The sequence below is a fragment of the Ovis canadensis genome, chromosome 12, assembly GCF_042477335.2.
Source record: "Ovis canadensis isolate MfBH-ARS-UI-01 breed Bighorn chromosome 12, ARS-UI_OviCan_v2, whole genome shotgun sequence".
Lineage (NCBI taxonomy): Eukaryota > Metazoa > Chordata > Mammalia > Artiodactyla > Bovidae > Ovis > Ovis canadensis.
Genome location: NC_091256.1, coordinates 84,625,427 through 84,638,165, shown reverse-complemented (window position 1 = coordinate 84,638,165; position 12,739 = coordinate 84,625,427). Strand labels below are relative to the sequence as shown.

Sequence of the window (12,739 nt, the reverse complement as noted above, 5' to 3'; positions counted from 1 at the left end):
CTGGATGGCATCACCGACTCGATGAACATGGGTTTGAGTGAACTCCAGGAGTTGGTGATGGACAGGGAGGCCTGGTGTGCTGCAGTTCATGGGATTGCAAAGAGTCAGACACAACTGAGCCAGTGAACTGAAAGATAGCCCTCTATTCTAATATCTCATCTTCCCCAAAGCAGTCTCTGCCAGTCAGCGTTCATTTGTCTCCACCTTGGAGGCTGTGCTCTCAAAGTTCAAGATCAGCCCATCACATTGCTGGTGGGTCCTCGCTGGCCAGTGCTTGGACCCTCAGCTGCTGTGGTCCCTCTTGGCTGCCATCCTGCCAAAAGGAACAAATCAACCAATGGGCCTAGGGATATGAAGGAAGAGTACACCGGGCCTACATTTGGCTGGACCCAATGCTAAAGAATGCTTATCATTGCCCACATGTGTCTTTCATAATAAGAGCCTCTATGGGGCTTCCCAGATGGCGCTAGTGGTAAAGAACCTACCTGCCAATGTAGGTATAGGCAACATAAGAGACGTGGGTTCAATACCTGGGTGGAGAAGGGCATGGCAACCCACTCCAGCATTCTTGCCTGGAGAATCCCACAGACAGAGGAGCCAGGTGGGCTACAGTCCATAGGGTTGCACACAGTTGGACACGACTAAAGTGACTTGGCATTCATTATATAGCCAGGTTGCACATTTACACACTAGACTGAAATGTACAAATGAAATGTAGCTTCTTTATTTCCTATAAAAGCTTCCCCATAAACTCCAGTCTTACCAGACAGCAAAAAGGGAAACTTTACATTTGACCTTGTCCATTATAACCTTGTCCATAAACATATGACCTCATGTTTAATAGTCTCATTTAGCCGATCCAGTGTCTTTGAAGAAAACATACAGCCTTGCGATGACTTTTCCTCCCCCTGTTCTACTTCAAGGTGGCCTTCTGTGTTTGAGGTACTTACTGAGGTACTTACTTAGCCTGCTAGTGGCAGGGAGAAGGGGGCCCCAGACTTATCAGGGGCCTCGGATCCCGGCTCTCAGGGATCTCACCAGAGGCTGCCCAGTGACCTCTGCAGTGCACCTGGCTCCATCTGGCCCCTAGGACACCTTCCACTAAAGCCCTGACCCCAGACATTTGCTTCCATCCTAGAAGCCCTGATTGTAGCTGTCTGTTCTTCTGGACTCTGGTTGACAGGTGCTCTGGTAGTTAAGTATCCCCTCTCCAGGGCCGTGGGCAGAGGTGAGCTGGTAGATGTTTACCGTCTGGTTCTTGGGGACTGAGGGAAGGAGTGGAACAGAGGCCCCGATGGTAGCATTTGCCTGTTTCCATGGTGTAAATATTCCCATGGTGGCTGATTCCATGCTAACAACGTGAGGCCACCCAGCGTGGAGCATGGTTAGGCATCATGAGCTTGTCCAAGCCAGCTGCAGCCCCTCAGGCCCTCGGGAACTTCTGGAGTCGCTGCAGGCCACGTGACGCTGTTTTGCCACCTATCCCTGGCCTGCCCAGAGGCGACTATTCAAGGTGGTTGCAGTCAGAGTTCCTCCTAGGCTTGCAGTCTCCCACCCTCAGGGTCCTGGGGGGCCCAGCCATCCACGTCCCTGATCTCCTCTGTTCCTAGATGGGTGCTTACTCCAAGAGGGTTAAAAACCAAGACGTGTGCTTCTGCCAACTACACCATCTGTCTCCCCATCTCCTTCTCAGGATCCACTTGGGCCAGAATTGTCAGTCTTTCCACGCCTCTTCTTCCTACCAAGGACCACGCTTAGTCACATTCTTCTTATTTCCAGGGTCTTAAGCCTCCCAGGTATGACTTAAAGGCAGAAAAGAACCTAGAAGCTACTTTACGACATAAGTCCTCCTTGACCTTCACCTAAAGAAGACCAGGGAGACCTGATCGTCTCTGTAACAAGCTCAGGTTCTGTTCCTTCACGGTTTACCCAGGCTTTCTCACCGTGTACATACTAGCTCACTCGCGTGGTTCCTGACTTCTCCAGTCTTCTGGCACTTTGAAAGCCAGGACCATCACCTATGTTCTTCATCTGACCCCTGGGTTATACACTGAGTACCATAAGCGACGTTACCTTGCAGTAAAATATAACAGGAACCCATTTGTCTAGAAATGTATTGAAAAACACTAAATAAGACCATAGAACTAAGTGTCAAAAGGCTAGAATGCAGTGTAATATAGCAGGAGATACATAGCATCTGTTTCTAATCTTGAATAAGAAATCTAGAATGCAAATCATTAGCCCTAGAATCTTGGCTACATGATCTGATCTTCAGATACATCCTGAATCATCCTTGTAAAAGACAGATCTGCTCTATCTACCACACTAGGCTATAAGATCACGTCTCTGGTTCTCCAGTTCTCATTGCGTCAATCAGGAAAACAAATGACACACACTGACGGATGAAGAGGGTTTACCAAAGGTACTATTTAGGGGGAATGAGATAGGGTACACACAGCCCCTGGCACATCGTAGGTGTTGACCGTTGAATAAATATAGTATTCAGTATCGAGAAAAGCCTAAGATGAACTCAGGGCACATTTCAATTCAGAGTTTAATGAGGAACTATTTTTACAGCACTGTGCTAAATGCTGTGGGAGGTGCAGAGGAAACACGATGCTCATTCACCTACTATTCATTCATTTAACTCAGAACAGTAGGAGCGAAGTTAAGAACAGTAATGACTGGAGGAGGCAGCCAAGCTGTGATAATAGAGAGAAGTCCGGCTGACTCGGTAGGCTGAATCAATAAAAAAAACTTTGGGTTGTCATTTCCTTCTCCAGGGAATCTTCCCCACCTAGGGATCAAACCTGGGTCTCCAGCGTTGCAGGCAGATTCTTTACTGTCTGAGCCACCAGGGAAGCTCTAGTGGTATTGTAAACAGTTCAGATGCCTTCAAAGGTGGATGCTGCTGCTGAGTCGCTTCAGTCGTGTCCAACTCTGTGCGACCCCATAGACGGCAGCCCACCAGGCTCCCCCATCCCTGGGATTCTCTAGGCAAGGATACTGGAGTGGGTTGCCATTTCCTTCTCCAAAGGTGGATAGTCCCATGTTAATCTGTTCGTAAATGTGTTATTGTCCTTAAAGACATTTGTACAAGGGGGAGTTTCCATCATGAGAGTCTAAACCCTGTGACCGCGGGGCAAGCTCAGTGGGCACGTAGTGGACTGTCAATAAAATCTGTTATGGTAATGTAACCTATTTTTGCCAGTTATCCAGATTTTGCTCCCCGTCCTTACTCCTAGTTGTTACGTGAAGGATGTGAGTATTATAAGTTCTTTCTACAACTTGTTCTCATCCTATTGGAGAAAGTAGCTGATCAGATCCTTTCTTCCCTTCCGCAAACCAAGCATCCCCAGAAGCTTCAACTCTGGAGGCGATGGGTAGAAAGGAAGAGGATGACTGCAGTTCCTGGAAGAAACAGACCACCAACATCCGGAAAACTTTCATCTTCATGGAAGTGCTGGGATCGTGAGTCCAGGGGCCGAGGCTGGGGCAGCAGGGCTGCCTGCTGGTGGTGGGGGGGTGGGCTGGGGGGTGAGTTGGAGACAGCCGTCCTGGGCCAGCAGCAGATGATACACCATCTCAACAGGTCGCAGGAGCAGAGTAGGGGGGTAGTAGGGGCTTTGAGGGGTAGTTCAGGGAAAGGTGCCTTGGGGTGCTACAGAGGTCAGTTCAGCCCTTTCCCCAAGGTTCTGCCTTCTTACCCCCCGAGACCCCACCCTGCTTCCAGATCCATCACAATTTGTGAGTCCTGCCCTGGTTGCAGGGAAGAGGAGTTCTGGAGCACTTCCGGGGATCCAGTGACCTGAACCTTCCTGGGCCTCCTCACCTGCCTTCCTCATTCCACTCCCCCCACAGTAAACAGGGCAAACCCACTGTCTTCTGTCTACAGAAGGTGGTGCTTCTGAGGCTACAAAGCCAATGGGTTATACACACCTGAATTGCCTCCCACCATCACCATCCTCTGGGGCTTCCCTGGTAGCTCGGCAGGTAAAGAATCGGCATGCAATGAAGCAGACCCCAGTTCGATTCCTGGGTCAGGAAAATTCCCCTGGAGAAGGGATAGGCTGCCCACTCCAGTATTCTTGGACTTTCCTGGTGGCTCAGACAGTAAAGAATCCGTCTGCTGGGTTCGATTCCTGGATTGGGAAGATCCCCTGGAAGAGGGCACGGCAGCCCACTCCAGAATTCTTGCCTGGAGAATCCTATGGACAGAGGAGCCTGGTGGGCTGCAGCCCATGGGGTCGCAGAGAGTCAGACACGACTGAGCGCATGTCCACGACCGCCACCACCATCTTCTCGGCTCCGTATTGAAGCACCATGTTGGAAAAATACAGTCGAGTCCTAGCCAAGCTCCTGCCCGCCTCTGGGGTGTCTGTGCCTGCCCCTGGACGGCGCTTGCATGCCTGGTGGAGCAGAGACAGCCTGCCTGGGACTGACTCTCCACTTAATCCTGCCTCGCCTCCAGGAGGCCACGGCCTCTGACGCAGGCTGGCAGCGGCTCCGGGCCACCGGCTCCCATGGCCTCCGAACCCCTGCTGGTCAGCTAATTAGTCTGGGCTAATTGGGCCAGGGATGCGAGGGGCCCTTCATGGGCTGTCCACACAAGCCAGCTTTCCTTTGAGCCAACTCTGGCTAAGTTTAGCTCCCTCCGCCTGGCTAGGAAGCAGTGACCTCAGGCAGTGATGCTGCCCACACAGTCTCTGAAACCAGAGAGGAGCCGGCTCGACCCTGAGAGGAGGCCTCTGGGCCCTCCCATCCCAGGCAGGGGTGGCACTCAGCACACAGGAGGGTCTCAGCGGCCACCCCGGGCATCAGAGCATCCGCTCTCCATGAAGGGCCTTTGTCAAGACAGGGGGTTAGCAGGGGCGTTTGGGCAGGAAAGAAAGACAGCTCATGAGTGAATCAAAAATGCTTTGCTAAGCATCTCAAAAATCCAGAGAAAGAGGGGAAAAGAAGCCCAGGTTGACAAGAGTGTATTCACCGCCTGCTCAGACTTGTGCTTCAGGACCATCGGAGATAGAGGCGTGCCATCCTCAAGAAGCTCAGTGAAGTCTGCCGGGCAGCTTCTAAACCCCAGGGGACAGGGGAGCCACCTGGGGAGCTTATCATGCCTCTAATGTTTACCTATGAAAATGTTACGTAAAAGGGAAATAACAGTACCATGAACTCTGCTATACCCGTCACCTAAATCCAGTAATTGTTAACATTTCACCATATTTGCTTTACACACACACACACACTTCACTGCACAGTTTGCAAACAAGTTGCGTATATCATGACACATCACGTCTGGATCCTTCTGTCTGCACCGCCCAAGAACAAAGGCACCTTCTCCTATATCCGCAGTATCGCTGTCACAGTCAAGAGAATGAATCATTTCCTAGTTTCATTTCATCTAGGGAATTTTTGAAAAATGCAGCTTCCTGGTCTCAGAATACTAAACTGAAATTTAAAGGGGCTAGGACCCAGCGGCCAGCCGTCTATATTTTGTGTTGTTGGTGGCTCTCATGTACCCAGCCCAGTGCTAATATGAGGGGACCAGACAGACAAGACGGGGGCAAGTCACAGCTATCGCAGCAGCTAAGGTTGAACAGAAGCTCAGGAGAAGACACCTCTGTGGTGCTTGGGATGGGGACAGGCAGCCCCAGGCTGCAGACCCCGTGGCATTAGCCAGGTCATGTGATCTCAGAGGGGCAGCTGGGCAGCGCCAACTTCTCCTGTTCAGGAAGCGCCAGGATCTCACGATAAAGGCCTCTAGTCCTCTAGTCCTCAGCTCCACTGGAACCACCCATCAGGGGAAAATGGGCTTTTGTGAAATCTGTCCAGAATCACCCACAATTCCAGGGCCCTGGGCAGCTGTAGGGACACTTGGCAAAACTCGTCCATTACAGAGGGTATGTCTTCGAGCGCCAGGCCTCCTTTTTTCATGGCCCAGGAGAAGATTTTTCTTCTTGGTTCCTCCCTTCCTCTTCTAGCACCCCTGCTCCCAGCAAGAGCAGAAGGCTATTCAGAGCAGGAAACGCAAATCGAGTTCTATCACGGCAAGTGCTCTTAGCACTGAGGTTCGGCCGTCTTGCCTCCTGACCCATGCAACCTTGGCCACTCAAAACTAGCTCTCTGCTCCCCAGTCTGGCAGACGGCACAATTAAGTCTTCTAATCCCTCTCCTCTGCCCCTGCTCCACAGACACACACACACAGACACACAACATGCATAAAACAGCCTGAGCAGAAGAGCAGTAATTCCCACAACATTGCACAACCCTAGGAGATGCCACTCACTGCAGGATAGATCCCCCAGGAAGCTCTTAGTTTGATCTCATTCTCCAAGTGGACTCAGAGAGGGTGTCAGCTTTAAAATCAGGGAACCATCCTCGTGTGGTTCCAAAGATACAGGCAAAATGAGAAATCTGAAGGCAAACCTGAGAACATCACAGGTGGGAGGAATCTTTAAGGCCGTGTGGTTCGACTCTCCTTTTACAATAAGGAAAGCAAGGTCTTCCGATGAGTGGAACACAATGATAATCTCAGTCCAAACTTCCTATCCATTCACCCATCCAACCTCCCTCCCTCCATCCATCCATCACACAAACACATGAGCATTTTCCACCCAGAGCCAGGCATAGTGGGACCCCCAGTGTCCCTCCACACCCATCTCCCCTGTTCTCTGCTGCATCCATCACAAAGGGGCTGGACCACCCTCCAGCGGCCCCCACCCTGCCCTGCTGTTCTGCACTTACAGGCTTTTTAATCCTGCTTCTTCCCCACCCCCACCTGAAACATCACTTCCAACTTGTTTTTGCCCTGGGCTAAGCCTCACTGATCCCTTGAAACTGAGTTCAGCATGTTCTTAAGTCAGAGGGCCACGAATGATGTGATTCTCAGCCGACCCAAAAGGTCACTTTGTACACATTAGGGGGAAAAAAGGCCCTTTTCTCTAGCTTGCGGTCCAGAGTAAAAATGTTGTCGTAATTATTGCATTGAAAGATACAGTGGCTCTGAGGCGACGGCCTCTGCTGGGGCTGTGCAGTGTGTGACCCACCCTCCCAAGCACAGCCAAGGCCCTCTCTTAAGTGTCTGTTTCCTGTGGGGTCATAGCACTTCCTGTGGATCTGTCTGTGCCTTGTTTCTCACACCAGATTCTAAGGCAGACCAGTGCTAATCCCAGGGCCGGACACAGAGAGGGTCTGTCAGCTCAACCAGCGTTCATGGAAAGCCTAACAGCATTTTTCAAAGTGAATGCTAATTGCTCGTTTGTCTGGGCTCTTCACTAATTTACAGGCTGCTTAAGAGCAGAATAAAAACTTTCCTTTTCATCTCTAGTGTCTAAGACTCAGTAGGTGCTCAATAAATCTTGATTGGAGGGATGGGCGAATGAATGAAAGAACAGAGCAAGCTCTGAAGGCTCTAATTAACTCGGTTCCAAGTGCAGCTGGGGGAAACAGGAAACAGACACCGGAACACCCAGCGCTCTCTAAAGCAGATTCTCGACGTCCTTGCGGAAGCTGGGCTGCCACTGAGCCTCCACGCTAGAACCCCCAGATGGCAGGCAGAGGATGGCTCAGCTATTTCCTCACCTAAACTCTCTCTCCTCTCGTTACTAACCTGCGTTCTCCCTAAAATAGTACTTAGAACGATAATAGTATTTCACACGCATAGTTAACTAGATGTCAGGTACACGCTCATGCACCTACTAACTCACATACTCTTCTCAACATCCCTATGAATCAGATACTATTGACATTCTCATTTTTCGGATGAAGAAACTGGGTATATGACTTATTACCCCAAATCTGAGGTTCTAACATCAGGCTCCAGCATCCGCTGTTCACTAAATGTTGCTATGGCCTTGTCTTTAGAGGACTGCCCCCCACACTGCCCTTAAACCAAGAAGCCTGCAATTTGGAATCCTACCCTGTGTTCTCACTGGGTTCCAGCCTCTCCATCTTCAGACAGCCTGCCCAGAGCAGCTGGGCTCTGTTTTTTGTTCTCACAGATACTACCGAACGAGCAGATGCTCAGCCCCCTTGCCCCTGACGCTTGGCTCACAGTAGTCATCAGCGTCTGAAGCTGATAGAGGAGTCTTTTCTCTCTCATGTTAGAGCCCCATCTCTCAATGCTACTTCTAACTGCCAACAACCATGTTGAAAGTGAAAGTCGCTCAGTCGTGTCTGACTCTTTGCGACCCCATGGACTATACAGTCCGTGGAATTCTCCAGGCCAGAATACTGGAGTAAGTAGCTTTTTCCTTCTCCAGGCCATCTTCCCAACCCAGGGAGTGAACCCAGGTCTCCCACATTGCAGGTGAATTTCTCTATCTGTTGAGCCACAAGGGAAGCCCAAGAATACTGGAATGGGTAGGCTATCCCTTCTCCAGTGGACAATCCTGACCCAGGAATTGAACCGGAATCTCCTACACTGCAGGCAGATTCTTTCTGTTCAGTTCAGTCGCTTAGTCGTGTCCAACTCTTTGCGACCCCATGGACTGCAGCATACCAGGCCTCCCTGTCCATCACCAACTCCTGGAGTTTACCCAAACTCATGTCTACTGGGTCGGTAATACCTCTCATCTTCTGTTGTCCCCTTCTCCTCTTGCCCTCAGTCTTTCCCAGCATCAGAGTTTTTTCAAATGAATCAGTTCTTCACATCAGGTGGCCAAAGTATTGGACTTTCAGCTTCAGCATCAGTCCTTCCAATGAATATTCAGGACTAATTATTCCTATCAAGGAAGCCCACACCATGTTGGGAGAAGACAAGTAAACTGACTCTGTAGCGACTTCTCTCTCTCTCTCTCTCTTTTTTTTTATTAAGTTTTCTCAGTTGTAGCATTTGTTCATGCATCTTCACCAGCAGCTGGACTGTCTCCACCATTGGTGTTTCTGGTGTAAATTACTTGAGCTCTGTGCTTTGAAAGCAGCTTAGTGAGTCGTTTACTAAGGAGCTCCTGAAGAGCTGCCCTGACTGGGGAACCACAAAGCTTCCGCAGCTGGGATTATAAGCGTATATTTGGGCACTTCTTTATAGAATTTGCCTCTCTAAGATCAGCAGTGGCCTCTCCTTAATGGGTTTGCCGAGGAGAAATTTGCAGACCTAAAGCAGGGTTTCTGAGAATCATTTCCAAATCATGGAACTAGCCAAGAGCAACCAGCGCTCTAGCCCCTGAGTCAAAGAATATGCTATCATGTCAGATAGGATCTACCATGGTGCCCATGATGACAATGAAACAAACTACCAGCCACACCTTCTTTCACCTGCCCTTTGCTTTTGTCTCCAGCAATGTTCCCTAGGCTGCCAGTACTAATGTTTATCTCTTGGTATTTTCTACTCAGAGGAGCTTTCTCAGAAGTTTTCCTGGTGAAGCAAAGGGTAACTGGGAAGCTCTTTGCCCTGAAGTGCATCAAAAAGTCACCTGCCTTCCGGGACAGCAGCCTGGAGAATGAGATCGCTGTACTGAAAAAGTGAGTGGGTCTTAGTGTTGGTCAAGGACAACCAGGGGATGTTGTCCTTCACAAATTACCTTTGAGAGAGACTGAGGTGGGATTTCCACCCCCATAGGTATTAACTCCCTTTGCTCGAGCTGATGAGTCAGTTTGATCCATCAGCTATATTAGCCAGACAGTTGTCTTGGCTGATTTTTTTTTTTTTTCATCAAATCAACTAGTGATCAACTGAGAGCAGAGCTGGTTTGCACACACAGACCACAAAGTAATTAGCTCAAAGGACCAAAAATCAACTGTAAGTCAACACCAGGAAGAAGTAACAATTAAGGAAGTAGTACAAGATTTGGAAATGAGCCTCGATTTCTTCTAACACAGATGTAGGTTCAGCATTCCAACTATCACGATGGAGAGAGCACTAACAAATCATCAAATGTTTACAACGGGACTCATAAACCAAACCCCTATGGAACTCCTACAGTAATCCAAAAGTGCTTAGGCATCAGGACCACAAAGATGAAGTCGAAAAACTCTTATCCTCAGGAACTCTTATCTTTGTTAGCAGAGACAGAAGCACCCATAACGAATGCCAGTCCCATTGGTTGTGAGCCACACTAGCAAAAGGCAAAGTGTAGAAGAGACTCTTGCCTGGCAAATCCCATGGACGGAGGAGCCTGGTAGGCTGCAGTCCAGGGGGTCGCTAAGAGTCGGACAGGACTGAGCGACTTCACTTTCACTTTTCGCTTTCATGCATTGGAGAAGGAAATGGCAACCCACTCCAGTGTTCTTGCCTGGAGAATCCCAGGGACAGGGGAGCCTGGTGGGCTGCCGTCTATGGGGTCACACAGAGTTGGGCACGACTTAAGCAACTTAGCAGCAGCAGAGACAGAGATTCGTGTTGCCTGTATGTGTGTCTTCGTGAGTATGAATTCTAGGTACATTTTCAAAGACGACAGACCTTGATGGGTGAGTAGAATTTTATAGAGGCAGGAAAGGCAGTGCAGAAAGAGAAGTCAGGTCAAGTGTAGCATAAATATTAACATAGGATCATCAAGGGCAAGGGACATTAGGGAAGAGTTAGAATTGGAAGCCCGTGAACTGAGAGGAGATGAAGCAATGGTGAAGGGGACCTGATAATAAAGGGTGCTGGATGCCAAGAGAAAGAACATTGGCTTTATTCTATCAGTAGAGAGAAGTCATCTAGGGGTTTTAAGGCAAAAGTTCCATAGTCGGTTTATATTTTAGAGCCATCCCTCTTAAGCATGGTGGTGGATGGATTGAAGGGTGCCAGCCTAGAGGGCAGAAGACCAACTGCCAACTTTCTCAATCACTGAGGCAACGGATGAGGACCAGAGGTGGCGGCAAGATCACGTGGCAGCAAGAAGACTGAGTCCCAGAGATATTTCAGAGAGAGGTGGTTGGGGCTGGCTGGAAGGAGAATAAAAGAAAAAAAGCATTAAAGAGACCCTGAGATGGAGCTGTTCTGTGGACAGTCATATCATTCATTGCTTAGGACAGCAAATGAAAAGGATGTGTAGGCTGAGACGAAATAGCAGTGGGTTGCAGTATATTGATTATAAATATTCACCTGCCTCTATACATATTGAATAAATATATCCAGCTATCTCTACATAGAAGTGTCTGGTAGAAGTTTTGGTCTGGGCTCCAGAGAGATTAGGGTAGAGAGAGAGACTATAGGCTCATTGGTCCTTCTTATCATTACATTGTATCACCAGTCCCTAACAGCATAGATATTCAATAAATATTTGTTCAGTGAGTAAATCATCGATAAATTACTGTTAGCATCATCAGCTTATAAATGTAGATGAATCCATCACATAGTCACTGCATGGAGCCTGTATTTTTTTTCAATGTCTTCAAGATGCTAGCTACTCTTGATGATGTGTTTACTATTCCCCAAGCCCTGTACTAAGCATTTTACATGTCTTATCACTTTTCATCCTGATATAATTCTATGGAAGAGATATACTTTATAGACAAGGAAAGCAAGGTTTGAAAGATTTGAGTAAACCAGCCAAGATTAGCCAAGTAGCAAATGGACCTGAACTCGGGTCCAATTGTCTCCAAGCTGAAGTTAATCCTTGTACTGCACAGCCCTGGGTAAAACTACCTCTCCCCCTGGGTAGAGACTTTCCTCCTGGAAGGGCATGCACAGAATTGCTGCTTGCAAACCAACCCCTCAGCTAACATGATTATTCTGCTTGACTCAGCCTCTGAGTAATCCCAGACAGAGGTAGTCTGGGGCAGAGGTTCTTGGCCTAGGTGCTACTGACATTTTAGACCAGTTAATTCCTTGTTGTGTTGAGGGCTCTCCTAAGCATTGCAGGGTGCTTAGCAACATTCCTGTCTCTACCTACTGAATGCCAGGAACACATCCCCCGTCCCCAATTGTGACCAAAAAAAACATCAGTAGATATTGTCAAAGATCCCCTGAGGGACGAAAGAGCCCCTGCTTGAGAATCACTGATCTAAGGCGTCCCACGGAACTGACCCTCAAAATGAGCATCTGTTTTACTCACAATATCCTGGAACAATCATCTTGCAAAGCTTCCTCCTAGGTTATCCATGAGGAGGCTTAGCTAACCTACATCCCAGCTATTGAGGGGTCACACAAGATGGGATGTTTCTGAAGGAGACCTGGAGCCCCGTTTTGTAGAATAAACTAATTAACTAATTAATTACTAATAAACTAATAAACTAATGATCACAGATCCCTCAGCTTCCCTCAGTTCTTTTAGCTTTCTCTCTTGGTAAAGTTTAAAGAGATTCCTGGAGTAACAGTGAGGTGTTTGTTCCTTGAAGTCAGGAGGATCAGTTACCCACTCAAAAATACGAATTGAATACCATGCTGGGAATCTTTTCTCTGGAATTTCTTTGTGACTGCCTACTTATCAGGAAGGAGTCACAAGGATCCTATCTTCCTAAACATTGTCATCAAAAGTCTCTGAAAGAAGTCAAAGTCCATCTAGGCTAGATCCGCATTCTGTGTCTGGACCACGTGAACCATAGGCCATTCACGGTGACCCTTTCTCTTCCTCAGGATCAAGCACGAGAACATTGTGACCTTGGAGGACATCTATGAGAGCACCACTCACTACTACCTGGTCATGCAGCTGTAAGTGCATGGCGACCCTCTTCCTTCACACATGTCTGGTGGGGCCTTGAAGGCCTAGAAGAGGTTTGTTGGTGGTAAGAGAAGGATGGTGATTAAAAGACAAACCAAGAATTAGTTCAAGAGGCTTTGACGTGCCAAGAGTTCTTTCTGGTTGTAGACATG

The 12,739-nt window shown here is 48.5% G+C and overlaps 1 protein-coding gene across 1 annotated transcript in view; it reads left to right on the top strand.

The window, feature by feature from the left end:
• Positions 1 to 12,739, top strand: part of CAMK1G (calcium/calmodulin dependent protein kinase IG) — a 32,821-nt gene that overhangs the window by 6,869 nt on the left and 13,213 nt on the right. Inside the window, exons 2-4 of the mRNA XM_069544265.1 lie at positions 3,351 to 3,471; positions 9,334 to 9,462; positions 12,503 to 12,577. Of these exons, the coding sequence (XP_069400366.1) occupies positions 3,380 to 3,471; positions 9,334 to 9,462; positions 12,503 to 12,577 (296 nt within the window). The 5' untranslated portion in view covers positions 3,351 to 3,379. The remainder of the gene's footprint in view (positions 1 to 3,350; positions 3,472 to 9,333; positions 9,463 to 12,502; positions 12,578 to 12,739) is intronic.